The sequence below is a fragment of the Carassius auratus genome, chromosome 16 (genome assembly GCF_003368295.1).
Source record: "Carassius auratus strain Wakin chromosome 16, ASM336829v1, whole genome shotgun sequence".
NCBI classification, from domain to species: domain Eukaryota; kingdom Metazoa; phylum Chordata; class Actinopteri; order Cypriniformes; family Cyprinidae; genus Carassius; species Carassius auratus.
This window is the reverse complement of record NC_039258.1, coordinates 1,961,188-1,988,533: the sequence shown is the minus strand read 5'-3', so window position 1 is coordinate 1,988,533 and position 27,346 is coordinate 1,961,188. Positions and strand designations below refer to the sequence as shown.

Genomic DNA, 27,346 nt, shown 5'->3' with positions numbered 1-27,346 from the left:
ATTGGACCTTTTCCTCGATCGTTTATACAGTTAAAGTGCCAAACATCGTACTTTTGAGTAATTTCAAAGAGTGGGAGCAGTAAGGCAAGTCGATGACACTCCACGCTGCCAGAGGGCGCTGTGGAACAATCGGCGTTTGCAGCGCTTTTCCCCGCTGCTTGTTGGTGCGATGATGTAATGAAGAAGTAAACGCATAGTAAAGATGGCGGAGAATAGCGGCACGGATCCTGCCGTGGAGACGAACATTGAGGAAAATGCCGCCGCTAGCGCGACTATCATTAAGGTCACCGTCAAAACACCGAAGGATAAAGAAGAAATAGCCATCGCCGAGGATTCATCCGTCTCACAGGTGATTGTTTGGTGGCTTCTTGTTGTTTGTATCACCCGGGCGTTCGTTACACCAGCGGCTAACAGCTTTAGCCAAGGAGCTAACGATTGACGACGAATAGCCCAATGCCGAAAACCGTCTCAGGGGATATTTAGAATAACTTCTGCTCTTGCTATCACTTAAATGAGGTTATTTTGAGTGTCGTATTCACTGTTTTTGGTCGTTTAAGACGCTTTTAAGGTGAGGTTGTCTACCTCGCTGATTTTGTTAAAGAAACGGCCTGCTTAGAAGGTTCTAGTCTGTCATCTTCGCTCGCGCTCTTTCTGTTTTGCTTTGTATTGTTGACTTCAGAAATATGTTTAATAATACATTAATAAACTAAATAACGTGTTAGATAGAGGTGATGCTAGCAGTGTTTGTTAGTTCATTTAACCAGTCGCTGGTTAATGTTGATGTCTACGAGATCAGGTTGAATGAAAGGGACCGTGATGTTGCACAAAAGTGAGGGTGTGTTGATCTGATTTCACGTGTAACGTTAGAAATAACCCGTATGTTTTGTCCTCTTAACAGTTTAAAGAGGAAATCTCCAAAAGGTTTAAGGCGCAGCAGGACCAGTTGGTTTTGATTTTTGCCGGAAAGATCCTTAAGGACGGAGACACGCTCGGTCAGCATGGCATTAAAGATGGACTCACGGTTCACCTGGTCATCAAAACCGCACAAAAGTAAGAGGACCTGCTTTTGGGGTCAAAACATAATTGGTATTTTCATATGCAAAGCCGGCATAATGTGTTGTAGGATAATGCCTGTGCTTTATGGATGGCTCGCATTTAGAGTTTTTTTTTGTAGGACTTCAGGTGGTGGTAGTTCGCAGACTTCTGCCTCTTCTGTTCCTGGGCCATCTCAGGACAACACCAGTGGAAGCACTGAGTCCAGCCCGGCCGGGAACCTGGGCACACCCCAGAGCAGTGGGTCGTCCCCAGCCCCGACACAGCCACCCAATATACTAGGTGAGTAATGTTTTTGAGTTTGTTTATGTGAGGCATCAGCCGTTGTTCTCGTTTTAATTGTAATTCCATAATATTGTTCGTGTTTTGTGTTGCAACCAGTATTGTTATTGTTAACTACAATACTATCAACATGGTTTTTCCTAATTTAAATAAAATGTAAGTACTAGATAAAAAGCGCAAACTTAAACTAAAAAAATTGAATGAAAAACATTTTGCCTTGTCAGGTACCTGGAAGTATTGAAGTATTAAAATTACTAAAACAAAATTTAAGATCAAATAAATATTAAAATACACATCTTAATGAGTAAATAGTGTGTTTATAAAAATGTTTATTAATGTTTGAGTTTTATATTGTGGATTGCTGCTTATTTCCCAATGTGATTTTACGTATTTTATGTTGTGATGAAGCACTTCTTCAGTTTACTGCCATATGTGTGTGTATACATGTATAAAAAAAAAATTGAAATGATTCCTTTTCTACAAATAATTGTTTCAAAGATGTATATAGTAAAATACTATTATGTTCTTTTTAAGTAAGTTCTATTATTTTATTTAGCTTTTGCTTTACATTGGTTCTCATTGTATGTTTTCAGCTGGGTTTGGTGACCTGTCGGGCCTGTCTAACCTTGGGATGGGATCTGCCAACTTCATGGAGCTTCAGCAGCAGATGCAGCGACAGCTCATGTCCAACCCTGAGATGCTGTCTCAGATCATGGAGAACCCGCTTGTGCAGAGCATGATGTCCAACCCTGACCTGATGAGGCAGATGATCGTGGCCAACCCACAGATGCAGAACCTGATGGAGCGCAACCCAGAGATTTCACACATGCTTAACAACCCAGAGCTCATGAGACAGGTATGTTATTGGACATGTACCAAAAGTTATTTTGCTTGATTCATTTTTTATTTTTTTGCAATTATAAAAGGTTATATAGGCAGTTATATTTTGTCTTCAGAAAGTTCTTTTTTTTGACTTACACATCTAAAAGGTGTGCATTTGCTGATTTGTTTTTATTAATTTTTTCTTTTTTTGCTTGTCAAAGACAATGGAGTTGGCAAGAAACCCAGCCATGATGCAAGAGATGATGCGTAACCAGGACCGCGCGCTTAGCAACCTCGAGAGTATTCCCGGGGGTTACAATGCCCTTCGGAGGATGTACACAGATATTCAAGAGCCCATGTTTAGTGCTGCACGTGAACAGGTCAGATACATTTATTGATTAAATAAAATATTTATTTAGGGTTTCACCAAAATTATTATTGATTTTGTCATTTACTATCAAGTCTTGACACTTATGAAATGGCAACATTAAATGCTTTATTGCATCATCTTAACAGTTTGGAAATAACCCCTTCTCGGCATTGGGTGGAAATGCTGATAACTCTGGAACACAGCCCTCCAGGACAGAAAACCGAGAGCCTCTGCCAAATCCCTGGGGTATCACTGACACCGCTGCCACCACCACCTCTGGGACGGCTACCACCACCAGCTCCACCACAAGCTCAACAACACCCAGTGTGTCCAACCCTCTGGGCATAAACGCCTCTAGCCTTGGAAACGGTAATGGTCTTTATGTAAACATTTGGCTTTAATTTTAAAACCAGGTCTATGAATTTTGAGGATAAATTGTAGTAGATTTTTCAAGCAGATAATATGAGTTCACATTTATAGCAGACTATACATTTATTTTAATATATATATATATATATATATATATATATATATATATATATATATATATATATATATATATATATATATATATATATATATATATATATATATATATTTATTTATTTATGTTTTTAAATCTAATCATTGTGGTTTGATATTAGGTATGTTCAACAGTCCTGGCATGCAGAGCTTAATGCAACAGATCTCTGAGAACCCACAGCTTATGCAGAACATGCTTTCTGCTCCTTATATGCGCACCATGATGCAGTCCCTGGCCCAGAGTCCTGATATTGCCTCACAGGTAGCAGGACCATCATTCCCAAAAGTTCATCATTCATAGAAGTTTTAATTTACTATAATGTTCTGTTATTAATATGTAACTCTTACCCTTTTTCAGGTGTTGATGAACAACCCTCTCTTTGCTGGAAATCCACAGCTGCAGGAGCAAATGAGACAGCAGTTACCTGTTTTTCTACAGCAGGTGTGTCCAGTTTGCATTGTTGGAGATGGGGTTTAGGTTTTATTTACTTTTATTTGCTAACTGACTTGTCTTGTTTTTCTGACTCACTTGCAGATGCAGAACCCAGAATCCCTTTCTGTAATGACAAATCCTCGAGCCATGCGAGCACTAATGCAGATCCAGGAGGGACTGCAAACCCTTCAAACCGAAGCCCCTGGTCTCATGCCCAGGTGCAGTTCCACTTCCACTTTTAGTCCCAGTTATGCTAATTACTGCTCCATGTATTTATTATAATAATAAATATATGTAAAATGTATTTTGTTCATGTGATGCAAAGCTGAATTTTAAGCAACCATTACTCCAGTCTTCAATAATTCTTCAGAAATCATTCTTGACATTTCTCATGATAATCAGTGGAATGTTTTTGTGGGAACTATGATACTGTTTTTTGTTTTTGTTTTAAGAGAAAGTTAAAATGAATAGCATTTTTTTTAAAATCTTTTTTGTAACACGAATGCTTTTACTGTCACTTGAGTTTAATGCATCTTTGGTTAGTAAGTAATATCTTTTTTTTTTTTATTATATTCACACATTTGAATGATGTAGCATATTTTTCACAAAAATATTAACTAGCATTGAATAAGAATTTGAAGTTGATATATTGAAATGGATAGTTTGAGGTATTTTTAGTATTAGAAGTTGATTTGTTTTTTTTTTTGTGAATTTTATATCGCTTAGCTACTTCATTCTCCACATAGTGGTAAAAACTCAAGAACACATCCTCTTTCTACTAGTTATTTCCCTCTTTGCTTTATCGTCAAGTAGATGCAGCTTCCTCTAGATTAGAATTTCCATGCTTATTAAATGGGTTTGTTTTATTCCAGTTATTCTAACTAGTTGACTGAGCCCATAATCTGGGCTCAATATCTGTGGCAATATCTGCTCCTTACCATTTAAATGTGACTTGTCTCTTTCTAGTCTGATACCTGGTGGGATGGCTGCTGGTATCCCAGGTGCCCCACTGCCTACAGGGTTGAATGTGACTCCTGAGAACCCTCCGCCCTCAGGCCAGGTCCCGGCCCCCACCCCTACCCCCACCCCTGCTGCTGGAACAAACACTGCCCAGCAGCAGCTCATGCAACAGATGCTACAGATGTTTGCTGGAGGGAATCCATCGGTACCTATGTTTTTTTTTTTTTGGTGGTTGTTGTTAACATTATCAGTATTTCCCATGAATTACCTGTATTCTGGTGGCCTGCTCCAGTATAATCTGTCCTGGCACAGTTTCATAAAGAAACAAATATTTTTACATTCTCATAATAACTTTTAAATGTCTTTGACGATGTGTTTTGTGCCATTTCTTTGGCTGAGCATGTCAAGTGAACAAAAATCCAACGCACTGTCATAGTGCCCTAACTGTAAAAGGCTGTGATTTAATTAAGTGTATAGTCTGTTGTGCTAAGTGTTACCAAGCAAGGAGTACCATTTGCTGACGATCAGCTTCCGTTCCACATTTCTTACACTTTTGTAGGACGATTACAGTATTTCAACAGATTTGTAATGGGAACCTGTTTTCACAGAAATGGCAGATTTCCACAAGTCACAGCTGAAGGGTTTCACTCTCGCAATTGAAGAAATTCAAATGGAACCGTTGTAATTTTCCCGGTCGTAAAGTAAAATAAGCTTATTATGAAGTATTACATTTTCACTTCTGTTTATTTTACAGTGCAGTTGTAGTAAAATGATATAATATATTACTGATTTCTATTTTTACCAATAAAACTCAGACTGTAATAATAATCATTATTATATTCTAGTTCTTTGGCATATCTAAAATCAGTGTGACTGAACTGAAAAGAGGTTTCGAGTCCAGATACAAATCATTGCGGAGACTCGTTACCCCATTCAGATTAGACACTGTAAATGGGCTGGAGTAGACTGTAAAATGTGCAGCATTTTTAAAAGCCGTATCCCCAAATCCTGTGAGAAACACTGAGTATGCTGTGTATATTTGATTCTACTCACTACTTTTCACCTCGCTTTGCAGACTCAGACTCCGGAAGTGCGTTTCCAGCAACAGCTGGAGCAGCTGAGTTCCATGGGCTTCATCAACAGGGAAGCCAACATTCAGGCCCTCATCGCCACCGGGGGCGACATCAACGCTGCCATCGAAAGACTGCTCGGCTCTCAGCCTTCCTAATTCCATCAACTGAGAGCATGCGAAGGGAGACAAGAAGCAAACAGTCCTCATCACATAAAATCTGACAAGCCCCACATAGACCGAATTCCAATTATTCTAATCGTGTTTTTTTTTTTTTTTTTTTTTTGCTTTGATCAGTGAATCTCTGAATCAAAAAGCAATGAGGGTTTCAAATTTTTTTCCTTGAACAAACAAAACAAAAACAAACCAGAATCGCTGTGGAATGACATCACACTAACCCCCTCATTACTAGTAAGACGGGACAAAGCTTACATTTGCTTGAACCAAGTTTGAATTACCATTCCTTACAATTAGAACACACTCACCTGAGGCACTACTCAGTGGTTAGGGGAATAAAATCCATTTGCTTGAATTCCGAGGTCCAGAGGGATTCTTGTCTTCTGTGAAAATGCTTGGTTTCCTTAATTTCTCTCTTTTTCTCTTAATTCTTGCCTGATCAAACCAGTATTTATTGCAGAAACGTAGAGCTTACCCTTTCCACCCTCCTCAGTTGACTCTGATTTGAGTGTTCCTTGACATTTTGATGTGTTAATCAAAATCTAATAGAAATGAACATGTTGGAGCACTATAACACCTCGACTGATATCTTATACTTCAGCTGCTTTAGAAAGGAATGAGTTTTGGAGATGAGATTTGGAAAAGATATTCAGTCATCTCTTTAGTCTTTTGCCTTTGTGAGGATGGAGTGTACCTGAATTGGCCATAAAGGCTTGTCATATGGGTAAGGTTGTAACAAAGCGTCAATAAAATATTTCACAGCTTAACCAGCAGTGGTGAACGCAGACACCATTTGTTTCGACCATATCTTTATGCTTTGACGTAGAAGTATTCTAGTGCCTGGAACACGCTTGTATTGTGTACTGGATCCATCATCCTCAATTTGATCTGGCGAAAAAACTATGGGTTGCAGCATGATCGTGACGCTAGCTTCTCTCAGTGCTAACCAACAGCTGTCTAATGGAACTAACAGTTATATTGTGAATTTAAAATGTTAATTTTTTTTTGCTGTATGTCCATAATCCATTCTTTATTCTACTTGAATTACATTACAGAAAACAACATTCACTGGGGTTTGTAGTTCCTTCTAGCATCTGGTTTTGTCTTAAATCCAATGTTTTTTTATTATTATTTTTACATTTGCAATGTTGGGCTGCATGACACCTTGGAATTTGACTTCTTAAGTTTAAAAAATATTGCATGATCATTTTCTTCTTATAACCACAATATTTGTATTTCTTGTCTAATTGATGTGGAGGTCACACAAGTCATTTGTTTTTGTTGATGCATTATATAACCGTTTCATTTCACAATCACAAAGCTTTAGTCATTAGGATTGCGTTAGGTAGACATCGTATCGTAACTTTTTTAAAAAAAAGTAAGTTCTTGTAAATATACTGAACACAATATGAGAACTGAAATTTAAAATGGTGATTACAACTGTTTTGGTTTCCTCAAAGAACCACTTTTTTTCTTGGTTTGAAGAACATTTAAATAATAATAATAATAATAAAAAAACGTATTCTTTTTTTAAATAAATGCATTTGACAGGTTCTGTGAATGTTAAAGGTTCTTCGTGGAACCAAAGAAGCCAATAAAGGCCATTGATATTTAAGAGTGCATATGTAGTCCACGGTATATTTATAAACCGGATGTTGACTTCAGGGTGAACCAGTTGAAGAATGAAGATAAAATGTTCGTCAATAATAAAACCCTTATAATTTTACCCTAAGGGGTTGTTGCCCTCACCTCTTAAAAGAAAGTAAAAACAAAAGGTTAAGAAATCTCAAAAGTATTAATATTTTTTTAAATAAATGATCCGAAAAAGAAAAATGAATCACGTTCAGTTTTGATCTAGGCCAAAGTCCTTTTTGCTTAGGCCACGTTTTTGTAGTTCGTATGCACTGCCGTGACACTACATTTCCCATGAATCATCAGCGCGGAAGTTCGAAGTCAGCTGATGTTCTTGTTGGGTTGCTGGAAGTTCTTGCTATAATCTCGCGTACATTTTTATTGTATTAGTATTATTGCCGCTTTTCCTTAAATTATGTTGCGTCCTAAAGCATTAACACAAGTACTCAGTCAAGCAAACACCAGTGGCGTACAAAGCACGCTGTGAGTATATACATTTAATTCTTTGTTCTTATCAGTAGCTTTAGCTGGCAGATAAATTGGTAAACAATATGTTGTATATTTATGTTATTAACATGCTCTCTTGAGCTAAAAGTAAGGTATTTTGTTAACCATTAAAAATGTCATATTTATTTAGTATCTTCCAACGTGATTGATTGACTTAAGCCATATTTAGAAATATTTGAATATCTTTGTCATTAGATTAAATACCAAGTCAAATCTCATTATTTTAAATAAATGTGTCACACACAATCATTACACAAAAATAAATTTGTTATTTAATATTTAGAACTGTTAGAATTGACTCCATACATGATAGAAAACACCAAAACATCTGTTCAGTTTTAATAAACTAGTGTACATTGTGCAAAAATTCATGAAGAAAAGTGAAATTAGTTCAGAGAAATTTTGTTTACAGATTTTTTTTGGCCACTTTATAGGGCAAATAATTTAAAATAAATATATTTTGTGTGTGTGTGTTTTATTTTAGGTTATTGAATAACGAAGGCTCTCTGTTGGCGTATTCTGGATATGGAGACACTGATGCAAGAGTCACTGCAGCCATTGCCAGTAACATCTGGGCGGCTTACGACAAAAACGGACACCAGGCCTTTAATGAGGACAAACTGAAATTCATCCTGATGGATTGTATGGTAGGAATGTCATTGTAAAGTTATAGTATATGATTGTGGGTTATAGTAAATGATTGTGAATACTTGTCTATGATATATGCAGTAACATATGCATTATACAAGATGCATGAATTGAGCTCAGCAGATGCTATAGGGCAGGCCATGTCTGGATTTACCAAACATATGTGCTTTTTTTTAAATTACACCATGCCAGAAATAATACTTACATGATGAGCTACTGTATTGTTTTACAATAGTTTTAAAATCTTTTACAATGTGCTGCATTTTCTATGGCTTTACAGGAGGGCAGGGTGGCCATTACACGGGTTGCAAACTTGTTGCTTTGCATGTATGCCAAGGAGACCGTAGGCTTTGGGATGCTTAAAGCAAAGGTGAGATTTGGTGTATATAAAATAGCTCTTATTTAATTATGTATTTTCATGAACAATCGTGTAACTGTGTTTGTTCTGTTGACAGGCTGAAGCTTTAGTGCAGTACCTCGAGGAACCACTAACACAAGTGGCAGCATCGTAGGATGTACTTTTGTGTATTTCTGTGCATTGAAACAAAAACTTCTGAAGACTTAGACCCTTATGATATATTTTCTATGGCTTTATTTATTTTGCATACTCAGTATGATTGCTATATCAAATTGTGTGGCTATTAGACCCAAAATAATGCTTTGCATACACATTAATAATTACTTTTGAACTCTTATTTTCCCTTTTATTATCTTTTCTTTATGTCTCAGGATTTTTGCAGTCAGTGATCAGGCTGTGTCTAGTGTCAACAATACAAAATAAATTTCTCTTTTTGTAACATGTTGTTTTACTTTTAAAACACAAGAAATTGATGCTTTTTATTAATAATGTCTATAATAATATTAATTGAACCAAAAATACATTGTATAAAATAATGTATCTGAAGATGAAATATTACTTTGTTAGCCTGGGTTTATGCATTTTCTTTTGTGTGTGTATATGTATATATATATATATATATATATATATATATATATATATATATATATATATATATAGGTTTAAAGTCAAACTATTGTAAATGAAATCCATAAAATATCCTAAATCAGAGCAGAAGGTGAAAATGAACAAAATTAAATGAGTTTATGTTTAAAACAAGAACAAATATCTCAATGGGGTATGAATACTTTCCCTTTTGAATTAAGTTAATTTAAATCATAAATACTTCATTTTGATCCATTTCTCAGAAAACAAGATTTCCATTTTTTGTCATTTTGCTTCTAAAGTAAATGTATCTTGGTTTAAAAACCTTTAGATATTTGTACTGGAAAATAGACAAAAATACTGATAAAGAACATTACTTTTTTTTTGTAGCGTGATCAGAAGGTACAGTAAAACTTATTTCTAGTGGTTGGGAGCAAATGCATTCGTGTCATACGCTTAAATAATTCACATTTAGAGACCATAACGATGTTTTGTGTTCCATTCTATTTATTCCTTATATTTTGTTTACTTGGTCTTAAAAAAGCTTAAATTTATCTTTAAAAAACCTAATTTTTGCTTTCAAGCTATTATTAACAGTGTAATCCAAAATATGCACCATGGGAGGGGCTCTTCCATGGCAAATTCCTTCCTGATCTTGGGAGAAACTCCTTAAAAAAGTGATTGGTTGCATATGGTGTGTATGTCGTCGTTTGATTGGCTGAACAGGTGCACTATTGCACCTAGTATCATATGACTGCACCTGCACTCGCCCTACCTGTTTGACCTGACTGGAGCGCACCAAAAGTCACGCCCACCTTCCCCAGGTACTGCACATTTGATAGCGGAACTGCCAGGCTAAATAACAAGGCCAGTTCCTTGTACAAACAACTGAACTGTCCACCATAAATGGTGGGGTTTCATTCGTACTTCTTACTGTTTCTCTGCTATTTCCGCTGTAGCATACAGGAGGACCTTTCATTCTCAGATTTCCTTGGAATTGGTTGGGATTCTGACTCATGCAGCACTAATCTAAATTAGTGAAGGAAGATCTGCTTACAGGAGTGACAGAATGGGGTCTGATGAGGCCTACAACTTTGTTTTCAAAGGTAAGATCTGACACTCTTTTGGGATTGAGTTGTCATGCACATTAAACAATCTCTGATGGAGCTTTAAACTCTTTTAGATGATGTTTAGTTAGTTTCATAATCTGCAAGCAGTCATTACACCATTTGCAGTAGTTGTAGAGTATCGGTTAGTATCTATAGTCATTAAAAGAGAGTAAACAGTTATAGAGAAATATATAAAGCGGCTGGGTTTAGAGTACCTTGTGCAATTCAATTCCTCCTTTTTGTAAAGCTCTCAGTTTACCAAAAAAAGAAAGAAATTGAGTCCCATAGGTTGCTTGAAATCTGATTTCCATGACAACAAGGTTTTGTTTGCACAAGATTACGCAGTTAAGTTACTCAGTATGGGAGGGAAAATAGTTGCATCTGTTAAAGTCCGTTGTGAAACTCTGATCCTCCAGAGCAGTCCTCAAACAACACCAAACCACAACGACTACTTAAAGTGACTTGCACTATGTGTTGGTTTCATAACAGTTGAACTGAAGCAACAAGAACAGGAAGTCTTTTTAGAGTAACTATTTAAAACATGCAAGTTGATTATTTAAATGAGGGCCAGTTTTAATATCCTTATCACCAGTGCTGATGGTTTAATCTGAAATTACACACAGATATTAGTACATGAGTTAAATGAATAGTTTGCCAAAAAAAAAAAACCAAATGATTCAAGATGTAGGTTTCTTCATCTGAACATTCTTCACTTGCTCACCAATGGATCCTCTGCAGTGAATGGGTGCCGACAGCTGATAAAAACATCAAAAAAATCCACACCACTCCAGTGAGCTGTAAGAAATTAATATTTAAGACTATTATTTTAGACACTTCTAGACATATATGTGGGTGGATTTGGACATGAAAGGACAAAAGAAGATGGATCTTTCACTAGATGAGGGGTTATTATGGATTTTGAATAGCTCTTATTTTAGCCAGAAGCAAAGATTTAATGTTAAAATGCCTTGATGGGTTTGTTTCTTACAAAAACGCTGCTTTTCACTTCACAAGATGACAGCTGATGGAATTGTATGGATTATTGTAATGTTTTTATCAGCTGTTTGGACTCTCATTCTGACGGCACCCATTCACTACAGAGGATCCATTGGTGAGCAAGTTAAGTAATGCTAAAATTTCTCTAAATTTGGTGTGACGAGGAAACAAGCTCTTGTATATTGTATTGTCTTGATACTTTTTCTGCAAATATAAATTTTTGGGTGAACTATTTCTTAAATATTTCTTATAGGCTTCTGCTTAAACCTTGTATGTTTTTTTGTTTTCTAATACTGTTTTTCATTTTTATGTCTATAATTGCCATTTCTCCTTGCATAATATGATAAATGACCCCCTCATGGGTGGAGTGTTGATTTTTCTCCTGACATGTTTGAGTCATAACCTGCGATTAGCTGGGTTTTCATAAGGGAGTGCTATACTGGGACGTACTGTTCATCCAGTGTTGGTTTGTTTTGACACACGAATATGAGTATCAGACCTGTCTCTGTCTCAAGTTTGAACAACAAGCTTGGACAATTTTGCAATAAGGATGCAGGTTTGTGACATGCTTTGCCTCCTAATGTTGCACTCGAAGAGTTGCTTGCCACAAAAGTCCAAGTCGACAAACACGACATTGTAACAAGTTACATCATGAGCTTGTGAGTGGCTGGTATTTTAATCCAGAAACTAATCACTGATTTTACACAAGTTAGTGTTTCTTAATATACCAAGCAATAGTGTTGCAAAAAAAAATACAATAAAATAATGGGATCTGTCAAAAATGCTTAAGCTATACCAAGAGAACACTTTTGGGCCCCCTTCATCACAGGGGAGGGATTCATGGCTGTTGTTTCCAGATGGTTGGCATGAGTCAAGTCTGGGTTGGTAGTTTTTCCAAACTCGTATGTTTTTCATTGCAGTGGTTCTTATTGGAGAATCTGGCGTTGGTAAGAGCAACTTGCTGTCACGGTTCACCAAGAATGAGTTTAATCATGACAGCCGGACCACAATCGGAGTGGAGTTCAGCACGAGAACTGTCCAGCTAAACGGCCTCACCATCAAAGCTCAGATCTGGGACACTGCTGGACTGGAGCGGTACCGGGCCATCACTTCTGCGTGAGTTTAACATTAAGTAACATTGACATACCAAATAAATAGTGGTGCAAAACAAGCAAAAATGCCCATGGTTCCCCAAAATTGACAATTATGAAAATGATTCAGTATCATGTTTTGTAGTGTTCTTGTGTCTGTGGAAGGAATGGTGACCACAGGTGTGAGCTCAAATGAAAATGTTTTATTTGATTTATTTTACTGTATTATCAAAATTTCATTTTCATTTTTTAATTTAAATTATAAACGCTACTGTTGGGGTAGGTTGTGTCTTTTTATGTTTTTGAAAAAAAGTCTCTCCTGCTCACCAAGGCTGCATTATTTAATAAAAAAAAATAGAGTAATATTGTAAAATAGTATTGCAAATTAAAGTAACTGTTTTCTATTTGAAAATATTTTTAAATTAAATGTATTCATGTGATGCAAGTTGAATTTTCAGCATCATACTCCAGCCTTCAGTGTCACACGATCCTTAAGAAATTATTCTAATATACAGATTTTTTTTTTTAAGAAACATTTCTTATTTTTATCATAATTGAAACTGGGAAACAATTTTTTCAATATTCTTTACTGAATAGAATGTTAAAAAAATACATTTAGAAATGTTTTGTAAAGATGGGAAACTATCGTTCAATCTAATGCAAAAATATTAATTTATTAAAAACTAGAAACAGAATCGACGTCCCCTGTTTGGACCAGAGCAGTCTGGTGAGGAGATGATGACGTTTATTTTAACTGAACCGAAGTTCACAGAATAACTGAATTTTAGGTGAACTGTCCCTTTAAGTTCTTCGCTCATACTCCGAATATGTTTGAATGCAAATACATTTTTGACTGTATGTAAATTGCCATTAATCTATTCTTTAAAGGGGGGGTGAAATGCTCATTTTCACTCAATATCCTGTTAATGTTGAGTACCTATAGAGTAGTACTGCATCCTTCATAACTCCAAAAAGTCTTTAGTTTTATTATATTCATAAGAGAAAGATAGTCTGTACCGATTTTTCCCGGAAAAACACGACCGACTGGAGGCATGACGTGTGGGCGGAGCTAAAGAATCACGAGCGCCAGTAAGCTTTTGCGTTGAGAGCGTTTGGAAGCTGACATTACCTTGAGGAAAAAACCATCATCCAAATCAAACCATGGCTAACAGTCAGATTCAGCCGTTTATTTATGATCCAGAATCAAATCCCGAGGCTGAAACTGAACGAGAACAGCAGCAGCAACGACTCGTTCCGAGCGGGGCTCGGACCCGGGTCTCCGATAGGAGGCGGACGCACTAACAAGGAGGCAGAGATATTTTAAGCAGTTTTACTCACCGCCTGCGGTTCCAACACACAATCGTGACCCTTTTTCGTTGGGATTGCATCACCCTTAAGAAATAAACGATACGCAAATCCGTCGTCAAACTGGGCCTTGTTTGTAAAACAAGCATCTTCGAAATGCAGGGAACAAACACAAACACTTGCACAACTTCGTTGATGCTCTAATAAACTCCATCCACTGGTCCCTTAATGCTGTTTTTTCTTTGGTAATCTGTGCAGGGTTGTCTTGCCCTGGCAACCAAAAACACACTTCTTTTGTGACATTTCGCGACGCTCTCGCTCTGATCAGTGAAGTCTGTTGTGCTCTCAGTGCTGTGCTATACGGGAGCGTGCGCTCTTCCGGCAGAAGTGCGTCAGGACCCATATAAGGAAATTCCGCTCCATCTAACGTCACACAGAGCCATACTCGAAAAAAAACTTTCCGAAACTTGTGACAAACCAGAAGGAGTATTTTTGGAACAGAAATACTCCTTCAAACGTACAACTTAATTTTTGAAACTTTGTCCATGTTTAGCATGGGAATCCAACTCTTTAACAGTGTAAAAAACTCAGTATGCATGAAATAGCATTTCATCCCCCCTTTAACAAATTGAGAAAAATGTAATACATCATGTTTCACCACCCAACTAATTTCTCACCTGTTTTTCTAAACCATCTTCATTACGTAATCTTGCTTATGACATAATGTTATATGACAGTGTTCTTCTCATTTAAAAAAAAAAGGAAGTAAATCGATTCATCTGATTTGATCTGACCTTTTTTCTTGTATCTCAGATATTATCGAGGAGCCGTTGGAGCTCTTCTAGTCTATGACATTTCAAAGCACTTGACGTATGAAAGTGCCGAGCGCTGGCTGAAGGAGCTGTATGATCACGCAGATCCGCATATGGTAGTGATGCTTGTGGGCAACAAAACGGACCTGGCAGCAGTACGATCAGTTCCAACAGAGGACGCAAAGGACTTTGCAGGTCATTACTGAAGACAGCTTATTATATTATACAAGCTTACACAGATTTTCTCTGAGAAACTCAAAAGCCTTTAAAATAAAAGTTCGGCCTAACTTGAAGAAATTATAACAGGCATATAATACTATTGCACATATTGGAGAAAATATAAAATTATATACACATTACCAGTGCACAGTTGGAATATTAAAAGGCATCATCCATGTTTTAAATGAAAAAGATAAATATAATTTTATTTATTAAATATTAAAGGAATATTTTTTTTTACTATATTTTTAAAGATGAACTAAACTGTTAGTTTTATCATTTGATTTGGTTACTACTATTAAAAGTAGTATTGATAGTAAGCATTAGTGTAGTTTTTGTGTTCCTGTGGTTCAAGTGGTAGAGCATAGCAGTGCAAGGTTGTGGTTTCGATTCCCAGGGAACACATGTTAGGTAAAAATATTTAGCCTTAATGAACTGTAAGTCGCTTTGGATAAAAGCGTCTGCTAAATGCATAAATGTAATTTAATTTTTATATTCTATGTACTCCTGACAGTAAAATAAGCCACTATAAATCCATATAAATGTCCAGTCATAAAAAATAAAAACACTTTACTCTAAGGAAATTCAGTAAAAATGTACTGTAAATCAGGTACAATGTACTGAACTAATATGAGGGAACTTTGAAAGTGTTTATCTCTATTTTGAATTTTGCAGTGCATTGTGTTTTAGAGTTAACAGAGTTGTAAATAAATGTAAATTATACATTTCCAGTCTTTGTTTTTTAAACAATGGAACAATCAGTAGAAAATGGATAACATCCTTGCCTAAAATGACATTTTCTGTTAAATTTACAGACATTTCCTTAAACACTTAAACACTACAAAATGCAAAGCATAGTTCAAATGATGGTCTAATAAAAAAATAAATCAGCACAGAAATCTTTTTTTTTTTTTGTAGAAAAGAATGGTCTTCTGTTCATGGAAACCTCTGCTTTGGAATCAGTAAACGTTGAGGCAGCGTTCAACACTGTGCTTACAGGTAGATACTGTTTATTCTGAACACATCATACTGTATTTACATGTACTTTGCATGTGTTCCCTGCCCTCTGGGTTGCTGCTCTTCAGACAGGCTTGAAATAGTGTAAGCACTTCATTATCATAATCATGCTGTCATTTTTGGATCTCTTTCTTTCAGAAATCCATAAAAAGGTGAGCAGCAAAGAAGTGACCCGAGGCTCTATCAATGCTGTGACATTATCCCAGCCTAAAGCTGCAGCAGATGACGCACAGGAGGAAAAAAAGGCCTGCTGTAAGAATCTGTGAAAGAACATTCCGTGTAGAAGGACTTCACCGGGGCCTAAAAGAGTTGTGAATTCAGCTTGTACAGTAGAGCTATCATTACGAAAGAACAAGTATGATAAAAAGTAAATCCATTTCATTGACTGACAGCCATATTTGTATTGTTAAATATTATGCAACAAGTAAAATGCATTTTAATATTTGTAAGGGCTTAACAAAGATTGTCAATTTTAAATAATTTTAATGTGTTTTCCCTAAATGTTACCTCTCAGTAGGAGATTTTTGTTTATATTATTTATGAAATGTCATGCCAAATGTTTTTTTGTTTTTTTTTATCCAAAGAAAATTACAAAAGAATACTACAAGCTATTCATTGTACTGAAGTTATGAAAACAACAGATGCTGGAGGAATAACTTTATCACTTTAATAAGTGTATTAGATGCATATTTTTCAATTTGCATGTTCATGCTCACTATTTAGTTTTTAATTTGATTTTGAATTTTATTTAACACTCATGAACCCTCACATATGATTAAGAAAATAATTTTTACTATTTAAAACCAATCAGCACTAATTAAATATTGTGTGTAATTACAATCTATATATAAAGCATTTCTAAACAAAGTGTTGATTTGTATCTTCATAGATGAATGCTAATGCTTCAGGTATTAGCAGTTGCTGCTGTTAACACAGCATAAGGAAAATATATACAGCATGTCATTTTCCAAAAAGAAGTAAAGTAGAAATGAAGATGAAAATGTCTGATTTGTTTTTCCACAATGAGTCTCAAGTGCAGTTTGCAAAATGTCTAACAACAACACAACATTTATGGACATTTATGAATCATCATGATACAATATATACAGAATAATAAATATTAATTTAAGAATAAGCTTTTCAATTACTTGGAAAATTAATTGATTTGACCAGTTTGAATTCTAATGGGCTCTTTGCAAACATAAATGTTGGGTTTATTATGATTATTTATAGTAATTGTGAAATGCACCACTATATATAAAAAATCTTTATTGGAACTATAAAGAATTTTAGTCTCAAGCTCACCAAGGCTGCATTTATTTCATTAAAATTACCACCAAAATACTAATATTGTGAAATATTACTTATATTACTATTTTATGGTCAGTTTAATCAAATAAACGTCTTGGTGAGCGTAAGATACTTCTGTGTACTACTAATCCAAAGTTATTTAATGTTTTTTAAAGAATATGCATTAAATTTAATTTATATCAAAGTGATCTTCTATTTTCAAACACTGGTTACTAATCATCTAATATGGGTAATTCACACCCATAAAAAAAAAAAAAGATACATCGATGCAATTACATTTTAAATCCAGTCATTAAAATGGAATTTAAATGGCACGTTCAGTCACCGAATGAGGCACAGCCCTGCCTCCTCATTACCTCCTACGTGGCATTTTCAGGCCCATCATCCTTTGAAAAGCATGTGTGATGTCACGCTGTGGAATGTGGAAGAGCTCACCTGCACACCTGAGACTCCGTGCCTCCTTTTACACGAGCTATTTTTCAGAAAGTATTGACCAGCTACCTCGTGTTTTATTGTAATTTATATTTGTATTCTAAGACATATATTGATTGTATCATTAAACTCTGTATTAATATATTGCCTGACAACTACAAAAGACACACCTGTTACTACACACCTTCACGGAAGCCCCTTCAAGCATTTCATTGGGTCCCAGCGGGTTACACATGTGATAGACAGGATAGTTGGCCAATAAGATCATCGGAGAGGCGGGGTTACATCATGACGTAAGTGTTTGCCTTAAGATGAGACAGCAGGGTGAAACTTGGTTGACGTAGCCCAGCAACATCGTATCAAAGTTGATTAGCAGTAATTTTGGCTAACTCGGTACCTTTTTTCTAAACGATAACTTTATATATAGCCGTCGACAGAAGAAAGTACACTTTGTATTTTTATTTGTTGGTTTCTGGGAGTCTTTAACGCATGAAGCGCGTAGTAGTGAAGCGCTCGTGATCAACTGATGCATCAAACAAAGTTTTTTTTGACGTCGTAGTAAATATAATAGCACCGTGTGGTTTTCCAGAACAGCATAACGTCTTTATTTCTGAAAACACTGACTTGTTAATAAGCCGGTAAGAAGATTAAAGCCATGTCGGGTAGAGAGGACGAGTATGACTATCTATTTAAAGGTGAGTGAGCACCACGTTACTTTCAGCATTTCTACACTTTTCGATGTCGTCTTCATGTGTTGCTTGTCTTCCTTGTCATAGGATATCTTCATTTTCTATCCTAAAGCACATATTAGCATATGCAATATGTTATTCGTAGCTGTTACAAGCAGGTCCATGTTGGCCGGTCTCTGCTAGACCACCTTGGACCAGCAAAAAAACCAGCTGGTCACAGTCTTTGGCTGGACAAGCTGGTTTTTGGTTCATGGTGGCAAGTCAACCAGCTAATGATCATCTTAGGTCAGACATGGGCAAGTGTCATTTTTCCAAAACACAGCTAACTTCGTCTTAATATGGATTTTCAAACAGGCCAAATGCCTAAACAGGGCAACAGATATAGAAATTGTACTTTTTAATAATTTCTAAGTGCCATTTTTTTAATTGAATATATATATAATGCACAAAATGACTGGCTTTTCCTAATGTGTCCTATTTTATTTTAGAATTCTCTTACATATAATACATTTGAATTTATGGTGTGGAAACAAACAATTTGGACACTTAATGCACTTAAATGAGAAAAAAAGTATTTTGTGTGGAAACTGATTTAGAGTTTTCCTTCTATTGTGTCTGCAATACAAGCACAGTTAAACCGGTAAGACCTGTATAAATCAGGTCCTACTCAGGATGGGTTTGCATTCAGAAGGTTTTAAAAACTCTCCTTTAATCTAATGAATCAAATCTTGTCTGATTTGTAAGATTACTCGGATCATTAATTCGTTCTATTTTAATATATAACCAATTATTCGAGATTGAAGGAGATCAAATGGAAAAAGTCTGAGAATTTCCTGTAGTAATCGACTACTAAAGTGAATACTAATGGTGTTATTTTTACTAATCTGACCTCTTTGATGTCTGCAGTGGTTATGTCCATGAATTTGACACTTCCATTAGTCAAAGATCTGCTCTTGACCTCCGTGTGTTTATGCTGTCCTTGTACCTTTCGCTGCTTGACCATGAATCAATCCGTGCTGTTCAATCAGCGCTCTGCTCTTTAAACATGTCTGTCCACCAGCTTTAGCTCAGCCTAACTCTGATATTAATAGCTGAGGCATCTGTTACAGATTTCATTCTTTCATGCTGACGAGTTGGCAATGTTAACCCAATTTATTTACATTTTTTGGTTGAATACAATTTTTAATTGTAACTGTTTACTTGTAACTGCTTATTCACTTTTACATTAAAAAGACCAAAATAAATTAGATTTCATGTTCTTGAAGCATCTTTTATTATTTTATGTGAAAGTGTTCCTCTTATCTCTTACAGTACACCCACCTAGACTGTACTGATGTAATAAAAATATTAAAAACAATTCACACACTACTGTGTGAAAAATAAACTACTTTTATTTAACCAAGGCTCTTCTGCTCACCAAGACTGTATTTATTGGATCATAATTACAATAAAATCAGTAATATTGTGTGAAAAAACTTTTAATGACTTTCTTTCAGAATATAAGATTTCAATATGTATTTATACCTTTAATGCATTAATCCATTAATCCAGTCTTTATTATGGAATGATCCTTTAAAAATCGTTTTAATATCGTGATTTGCTGCTCAATAAACATTTATTATTAGCAATATTAAACGTTTTGCTGTTTAATATTTGTTTTGTAAAATAGAAAGTTCAAAAGATCAGCATTTATTTGAAATACAAATCTTTGTTATATTATAAATGTCTTAACTGTCGTTTAAAAAAAAAATCTATTTCATGCATCCTTGCTGAATAAAAGTGTTACTTTCTTTAAAAAAACAAATTCCTAGTAATATCTGTTCCATTGTTGCCTCTGTCAGCGGGAGACACAGACGTTCCCAGTATTTCATAAGTCTGTCTGTGTGGGTGAAAAGGGAGTTGCTCTTCAGTTGTGCCCTTTTCAGTCATTGTCAAAAGCTTTGTAGAAACACACCCTTTGTGTGTTGAAATATTCAAATCTAATTGCTGTTGTGCGGTGAAGGGAGGCCGGTTCCTGCAAGCGCACAAATGGAATCTGCTTGAAAGTGCTCTCACAGTGTCATGTGTGTCTCCAGGGCCAATAGCAAATACCAAAGCGTTTAAAAGCATCATAAAGTAGAGCCGGCTGATCTCACGCACTCATATCTTCTTCATCCACAGTGGTTCTGATTGGTGACTCGGGTGTGGGCAAGAGTAACCTTCTCTCTCGCTTCACCCGCAATGAGTTCAACCTGGAGAGCAAAAGCACCATCGGGGTGGAGTTTGCCACACGCAGCATCCATGTGGAGGGCAAGACCGTCAAGGCCCAGATCTGGGATACAGCTGGACAGGAGAGATACAGAGCCATCACATCAGCGCAAGTGTCTTCAAATACTCTATTAAAACATCAACTCATTTAAGAAGTCCAGTTGTTTTGTTCACCAATTAATGTATAAAATTTATATTATATATTGATTGATTTATGAATTATATAAAAAAATTATTAAAATGTATATAGAAACTACAGTGCATGCATAATTATTAGAGGCAAATCAATAATTTTCTTGTATTGTTTTTGTGCATGCACATTTCACCAATTTCAAATCAGTCAGTCAATCTTAACCGCTATTCATTTTGTACATTAACTGGAAGTAAAAAAAATAAAAATAAAAGTCTATTCAGACATGCATAATTATTGAGCAGGTTTTATTTTACTGGTACAATTATTAAGATTGATGTGGTTTGGTATTTTTAAAATGAGGTTGTAAAAAAAATATGTAATCGGAATCATTTGAATTCTCATTTTAAAAAAAAATATTTAGTTTCTAGGCCTGTCGGTTCAAGTGCAGTACATTTTAAAACCATTTGCTTTTATGATTATAATTAATAAAAATAATATAGATGCTTCTTCTTTTTGTTGTTGTTGCTTACTGTAGTTAAAATGACCGAAAGCGACTGATACCAGAAACCTTGCCCATTGAAGTTAAAAATGGCTGTGCCCCCTCTTTTATTTAAAATGTAAGGTGGATAATTGTGCCAGATTTCTAATCATTTGAGCTCTCCTTTTTACTGTATAGTACAATGGGAGGATGTAGACTCCTGTCATTTGGGAAGTATTTGAATAATAAAAGTAAAAAAAACCTGTTTGGCCCCTAATGATGTACACTCAAATAAGATAATGACTTTAATAGCAGTAGTTTTATTTCACATGACCAGTCAAATACTTTTTGGTAATCACACTTTTATTAGGCACCTTAGATTGTGGAGTAAATGTGTTGTTTGTGTGTCTTTTAGTTTCTGAGTAATTAATGCATCTTTTAAATGTTTTGTGTCTGTGTGTGTTCACAGGTATTACAGAGGTGCTGTAGGAGCCCTGCTGGTCTATGACATTGCCAAGCATCTGACCTATGAGAACGCCGAGCGCTGGCTGAAAGAGCTGCAGGATCATGCTGACAGCAATATTGTCATCATGTTAGTAGGGAACAAAAGTGACCTGCGTCATCTGCGGGCCGTTCCTATGGATGAAGCCAAAGCATTTGCAGGTTAGTGTTGTGACTTTATTAGCTAGTGTGCACTGTAATTAATCAATGGTTTCTAATAAGTGATATTTTTCTCGCAAATCAGATGTATAGAATGGCACATAAAAACACTAGAGTTGTTCATATAATTTACCCAGATTTAAATAAAGGAGTCAGAATATAGTAATTAATTGTATTTAACTAAATAGTTCAGTTTAAAGATGAGATCTAATATGCCGCTTTGGTGGAGACTGCTTGCAAAGTTTAGAGTTAACTAAATAATTGTTAAACTGTTAAATTGTTATACCTTTAAAGGTCACAGAGGTGCTGGTAGTGTTCGAGACAAGTTGTTTAGGTGTTTACATTACAGGTCTCGTTGCTGATCGGTCATTTTTAATGTCTCATGAATCTTGGCCAAACACTTGATCTCACCACCAAAAATCAGACCAACAAAACACTTTATATAGAAATTAAGCTTAAGTCTCAAAATTAGCTTGTTTCACCATAACACTGGCATTTCTGAACAAAAAACAGGGAGCATTATATAAACTATGAAGGTTTATCTTTGAAGTCTGAATGATTTGTCACATAAGCATTATATATTATAGGATCAGAATAACATCTTTTCATTTTACTTTTATAATGAGAAAAGCTGCATATCCCCCTATTTGTTTTTTACATACAAAAAAAAAAAAAAAAAACTAAAACCAATCATCAAAATAGCAAAGTGTACTTTTTAAAAAATTAAATACGAATTCCAAAAGCAATAATAATAAAATGCATCCGCGTGTCTTTCTGTGTGGAGTTCTCTGTGTTTCTCACACAATTTAAAGACAGGAGAACTGGAGACTGTGAGTGTGAATATGTGCATATTTGTCATCCCTGTGGTGGACTGGCCAAAAATAGGACATCTGGCCTGGCTTTCAGCTGAAATGTGTTTAGAAATAATTATTACATTTCATAGTAAATATTCAGCTAATATTTTATATTTCAATATAATTCCTGCAGAAATGACATCTTTCTGGTTTGAATGTGCTTTTGTCAGTTTTGAAAGGGGTCTGTTAGCATTCTAAAAATGTGCTGGAAATGTATGGTGTTTCGCAGGTTGTGGAGTATAAATTACAAAAGTGTTAATGGATTTTGAAAAATGTGGTCATTTGAATGCATTTTGTGTGAAAGCAATTAATTGATGTACAGTTTGTTTAATATAGACTTGCGTATGGCTTCAGTAATGATCAATGCTTGTTAGAAAACAAAAAAATAACAAAACTGTAATATGTTTGTGTTAATTTCTCTGGGGTCGGAGAAGTTGAACTCTATATTGTAACATTGTAAAGCAGTACTGGTAATAAAATGTGGCATCAGCTATTTTTAGGCTACGTTGATTTAGCATTACTCATTTATGTATAGTGCATTCCATTTTTCAATAAAGTCTCAGTGCTGTCTGCATGTTCTGCTATCTCCATTTTTGTGTTGTAGCTTCATACCACAATGCTGTTTATATTTACTTTACATTTAATATTTTAATCCTAAGTGAATTACCGTGCATTCAAGATACACGTTTCCTTTGATGCACGATGACTTCGCTGTTTCTGGTGCTGTGGTTTGTGATAGCTGCTGTAATCCTTTTTCTTAGCTATCTTGAGTACTAAATGAAGTAATGTTTGTTTATTGTGCCTGCTACTCAGAAATAGTGTTTGCTAGCTGGTCTGTGTTCTTTCTAAATGTTTTTACAAATTGTGTTTATGATAATGTTTAAAAAGTATTTCATATCTTTGTGTGTTTTTTAAAGAGAAACATGGACTTTCTTTTCTGGAAACCTCAGCGCTGGACTCTTCTAATGTTGAACTTGCCTTTCAGACCATTCTTACAGGTCAGTCCTGAGCAAATCATTCAGAAGGGTAAATCTCTATCACAGCTTTTAGAGGTGAATCTCATGAAAACTGTGAAGAACATGAACCAGTCATTTTTTTTTTATTAAGAACATTCTCATTCTCATTACTGTAATGACAAGAATCGTATTTAAATAGCAAAGTATTTATGCATAATTTAGTATATAAAACACATTTTCAAACATTGTGTATTTTTTATTTTGGAGAGAAATGTGATCTAGTTGTTTGTTTATTAACTGGACGTTTCTGACATTAAATTCTGCTCAGCTCATGCATTCTAAATATCAGTACAATATATGCATCAGCAAAAAAAACACTCAGGCACGTGATTTGTTTCCCAATGTTACAAAGTTGAATTACACCATTTGTGGTATAAGTGATTGAAATTTGATGCTTTCCAAAAACTAAACAAAATTGTTGTTGTATATTATTAATTTATTATTTAATTTATGACAGAATTAATTTTTTCCTTGAAATTACAAATTAAAAAAATTAAGGTAACTAGAATCATAAAGAAATTTCATCCAGAAATCAAAATTGTCATGATTTACTAAAATCATTCAAATTAGGTCCCTTTTATTTAAGCTATTCTTTTAAATATTTGAAAAAACTAATGTGAAAAAGCCAGTTCTCACTTGTGTTGTAATACAATAAAACACCCAAAAATAAAGCATAAATACGATTCTTCAAAATAATTAAAATAATAGTTATTTTGTCAGATTACAGTTATGAGTGTTTGGAGTTGGGAGAATCTCCTTAATAAAAAAAAGTGACCTAAAAAAACAAGATACTTTACTTTTTTTAAGGAAAAATTTCTATTTAACATAAGTCATTTCTTAACAGTTTTGTGAGGTTCCAGGGTGTTTTTGTATGTTAAGTATAACCTCTAGATGGCGTCAAACTCCACGCCACAGATATCCTCTCCTTCTCCTGTAAATTAATGAAACTGTGTTTTGAGGTCAAACTTCGAGAGTTTGCCACGCAGAAATAGTGGTTTGCTTTTCTGCAGTTTCTCTTTTTTTTTCTTTTGGCCTGGGAAATCCCTCTCTTCAGCCACACCGTGTTACACAGTTACACTGTTCATTTCTATGCGTCATAATCAACCGTAGCTGAAGTTGTTGCACTGTCAATAACACACTGAAAGATCACGTTAATCAGGCAAGCCTCCACCATTCCGATGTATGAATCCTGCCTCTCTCTCACACAGAAATCTACCGTATCGTGTCCCAGAGGCAGATGTCAGGGCGCAGCGATGATGGCTTCTCCCCCAGCTCAAAAGTGGTTCCCATTACCGTGCAGCCCACACAGAATTCGGGCAAGCAGGGCGCCTGCTGTCAGAATAACTGAGCTGCCACTGCGCCACCATGGGATCCGGGAAAATCGGCAACTTTGTTGGGCTGGGCTGAAAGGTTGACCATGACAGTTGTATTCCCTCTGCGTGATGTGTTTAACATATGTAACGGACTTGCTTAGTTATGCCCAGAATAAGTGATTAATAATCTTCAAAATTGGAGAACAAGAGATGCTGAAATTGAATGGATCAAGGATTTTCTCAGAACTGAGAGGCCATGCTTCATGTTTCAGACTAATTAGAAATGAGCAGTTAGCTGGGATGCTCAGACGTGGCTGCTCTTTTTATTTTATCCCTGCACTTTTTGCCTCAGACATTCTGCTTACAAACAATGGGCTGAAGAACAAGAAAAAGTGCTTAGAATGCATAATGCTTCATTTAAGTATCTCTTGAATGGTTTCTGATCACAATGGGGATTCACTTGTGAATTCATATTTTTTTTCCTTTAGTGGGCCAGCGCAGAAGTAGTCTGACATCTTTTCCATGCATCTCAACACCTGAGAAATTCAAACTGTGGTCATCATAGCCACCTGTTCGCTCAATTCTTACATTGTAACGGCATGTCTTGCATTTATTGAACGCAAATATGATCTTGTTGTTCTGTGTTTTTTTTTTTCTGCTTTCTTTTCTTGTCATGCTTTTATCCATCACTAGATTATTGATCGGAATTTCTCAAGGGTTTCTCCTTCCAGTCATGGCACTCATTTGTACAAGCGCTGGGAGTGTTTTCTGTGGATCAGAGTAATGTTAATGGCTGTAGTGTTTAATAAGAGTATAGTATATTCAGATTTAGGGTTGGGAATCGTTGACTAGTTCTTAAAGTATCTGATTATTTCTATGACACTTGATTCGGTTAACGGTTCTTGAGCATATGCATTCTAAGTCTGTTATTTCTTATGATAAAATATGCAAAATAGAACCACTTTAAAGTTTTTGTTGTCATAATGAAGCAACCTATTTCTTCTCAGCTGTGTTAAAATCAGCATTGACCTTTCAGGCATATTATTTTTTGTTTCCAAACATTTAAAAGTATGAAAACACACCATTTGTGGTATACTTGTCACTTGTGTGGTGCTTTCTCTCCCCTAAAAATTATATGATTATTTCTTGTTATTATTATATAAATTTATGAATTGTTCCATGTTCCAAACATTCTCCATTCTTAATTTTTCTTCTTCAAATTACTAAAAGTAAGTGCTTAGAATCATAAAGATATAGTTCATCCAATCATATTGTCTTATAATTTACTCCAATTAGGACACAATTTTTGATTTTGTATGAACTATTTCTTTAAATCACAACGATTCCCATCCCTACTTGGAGCACCGATGTGGGTCAGATATTTTTTTAATTTATTTTTTTTGCTTTATGACTTTATTATGATGGAAATTTGAAGAATTATTTTTGCTTTAGCTGGTTTCTGGGTGTTGTCTTTGGCTAAAAGCTTTTTTTTTTCTGCTTGGAAAATGAGCGGCAGGTGGGATGCAGTTCACAAAGAGGAGCTTCTATGATTGGGTACACTGACCATATTATATCGCAAGGCAGGGAAACTGATGGCTTGTGATGTACTGCTGAGGTTTTCTTACTGGAAGTGAATTCCTCACTGGCCACCCTTGTTATCTGCTACATGTAACCCGAAGAGCAGCTGGTCTCTTGAGATCTCCCTCTCTGTCCTGGCTTTTCTGTCTTCTACTGCTTTTGGTGTGGTATTATCTTTTTCATATGTGTTCTGCGACATTTAGATCCTCCGGATGGAACAGCTGGGGTCGTGTTTTTGGCTTTGTCTTGTCATTTGATTAAAGACATGAGGTGCTTCCCTAAATGCCTTGCCTGTAAGATTTATGCTAATGCCATCAATCTGTTATGCTGAATATCAGGCGTTTAGCTGGAGTCATTGATAATTACTGCTTTGGGAAGATTCTGTCATCGTGCCTGTTCTTCTCCCAGTGGGACTCCTGAATAAAGGCTCTGAATACTGCAAATAGGTTTATACCTGTTCAGTGATCGTGAATGTTTTTCAGCTGTTTTTTTTTTTTTACTTGGGTAAATAGAAACTTGGAAACTTGAGTATTTTACAGGGTTCCCACATCTTTTGACCAGTGACTTCCGCATGACCTTTCCAGTCGTTCTTGAATACTGGATAAGGACAATTCATCGTATAGAGATTGCACCCACAAAGAGCAATTTCTAGTTGATGAAATATTTAT

The 27,346-nt window shown here is 35.6% G+C and overlaps 4 protein-coding genes across 5 annotated transcripts; all 4 read left to right on the top strand.

Moving 5' to 3' along the window:
- Positions 1-202: 202 nt before the first annotated feature.
- Positions 203-6,754, top strand: LOC113115708 (ubiquilin-4-like). The gene is made up of 11 exons (XM_026283260.1): positions 203-349; positions 899-1,050; positions 1,175-1,335; positions 1,929-2,191; positions 2,379-2,537; positions 2,674-2,896; positions 3,172-3,311; positions 3,408-3,491; positions 3,585-3,700; positions 4,449-4,647; positions 5,518-6,754. The coding sequence occupies exons 1-11, from the start codon at positions 203-205 to the stop codon at positions 5,668-5,670; spliced, it is 1,797 nt and encodes a 598-aa protein (XP_026139045.1). The 3' UTR covers positions 5,671-6,754.
- An 869-nt stretch (positions 6,755-7,623) lies between these two features.
- Positions 7,624-9,272, top strand: lamtor2 (late endosomal/lysosomal adaptor, MAPK and MTOR activator 2). Its single transcript, XM_026283263.1, has 4 exons — positions 7,624-7,803; positions 8,312-8,474; positions 8,756-8,845; positions 8,931-9,272. Exons 1-4 carry the CDS (start codon positions 7,736-7,738, stop codon positions 8,985-8,987), a joined length of 378 nt encoding a protein of 125 aa, XP_026139048.1. The 5' UTR covers positions 7,624-7,735; the 3' UTR covers positions 8,988-9,272.
- Positions 9,273-9,519: 247 nt separating this feature from the next.
- On the top strand, positions 9,520-16,343 carry LOC113115709 (ras-related protein Rab-25-like). Of its 2 annotated transcripts, XM_026283261.1 has the most exons (6): positions 9,520-10,242; positions 10,378-10,524; positions 12,444-12,639; positions 14,733-14,926; positions 15,869-15,949; positions 16,106-16,329. In XM_026283261.1, exons 2-6 carry the CDS (start codon positions 10,488-10,490, stop codon positions 16,231-16,233), a joined length of 636 nt encoding a protein of 211 aa, XP_026139046.1. In that variant the 5' UTR covers positions 9,520-10,242; positions 10,378-10,487; the 3' UTR covers positions 16,234-16,329. The 2 variants fall into 2 exon arrangements, with proteins under 2 accessions (XP_026139046.1, XP_026139047.1); XM_026283262.1 differs by lacking the exon at positions 9,520-10,242 and having other exon boundaries at positions 10,253-10,524; positions 16,106-16,343.
- A 1,664-nt stretch (positions 16,344-18,007) lies between these two features.
- On the top strand, positions 18,008-27,121 carry LOC113115707 (ras-related protein Rab-11A-like). Its single transcript, XM_026283259.1, has 5 exons — positions 18,008-18,405; positions 20,560-20,755; positions 21,727-21,920; positions 23,689-23,769; positions 24,996-27,121. The coding sequence occupies exons 1-5, from the start codon at positions 18,366-18,368 to the stop codon at positions 25,133-25,135; spliced, it is 651 nt and encodes a 216-aa protein (XP_026139044.1). The 5' UTR covers positions 18,008-18,365; the 3' UTR covers positions 25,136-27,121.
- The last annotated feature ends 225 nt before the right edge of the window (positions 27,122-27,346 follow it).

What these genes read in the sequence shown, in the direction of transcription:
- LOC113115708 (XM_026283260.1), top strand. Translation starts at nt 203, where the DNA reads ATGGCGGAGAATAGCGGCACGGATCCTGCCGTGGAGACGAACATTGAG. An exon ending in TACCTGTTTTTCTACAGCAG is followed by an intron (nt 3,492 to 3,584) that starts GTGTGTCCAGTT and finishes ACTCACTTGCAG; the next exon opens with ATGCAGAACCCAGAATCCCT. An exon ending in GCCCCTGGTCTCATGCCCAG is followed by an intron (nt 3,701 to 4,448) that starts GTGCAGTTCCAC and finishes GTCTCTTTCTAG; the next exon opens with TCTGATACCTGGTGGGATGG.
- lamtor2 (XM_026283263.1), top strand. Translation starts at nt 7,736, where the DNA reads ATGTTGCGTCCTAAAGCATTAACACAAGTACTCAGTCAAGCAAACACC. An exon ending in AGTGGCGTACAAAGCACGCT is followed by an intron (nt 7,804 to 8,311) that starts GTGAGTATATAC and finishes GTTTTATTTTAG; the next exon opens with GTTATTGAATAACGAAGGCT. An exon ending in TTGGGATGCTTAAAGCAAAG is followed by an intron (nt 8,846 to 8,930) that starts GTGAGATTTGGT and finishes TTCTGTTGACAG; the next exon opens with GCTGAAGCTTTAGTGCAGTA.
- LOC113115709 (XM_026283262.1), top strand. Translation starts at nt 10,488, where the DNA reads ATGGGGTCTGATGAGGCCTACAACTTTGTTTTCAAAG. An exon ending in CTACAACTTTGTTTTCAAAG is followed by an intron (nt 10,525 to 12,443) that starts GTAAGATCTGAC and finishes TTTTCATTGCAG; the next exon opens with TGGTTCTTATTGGAGAATCT. An exon ending in GTTCAACACTGTGCTTACAG is followed by an intron (nt 15,950 to 16,105) that starts GTAGATACTGTT and finishes TCTTTCTTTCAG; the next exon opens with AAATCCATAAAAAGGTGAGC.
- LOC113115707 (XM_026283259.1), top strand. Translation starts at nt 18,366, where the DNA reads ATGTCGGGTAGAGAGGACGAGTATGACTATCTATTTAAAG. An exon ending in TGAAGCCAAAGCATTTGCAG is followed by an intron (nt 21,921 to 23,688) that starts GTTAGTGTTGTG and finishes TGTTTTTTAAAG; the next exon opens with AGAAACATGGACTTTCTTTT. An exon ending in CTTTCAGACCATTCTTACAG is followed by an intron (nt 23,770 to 24,995) that starts GTCAGTCCTGAG and finishes TCTCTCACACAG; the next exon opens with AAATCTACCGTATCGTGTCC.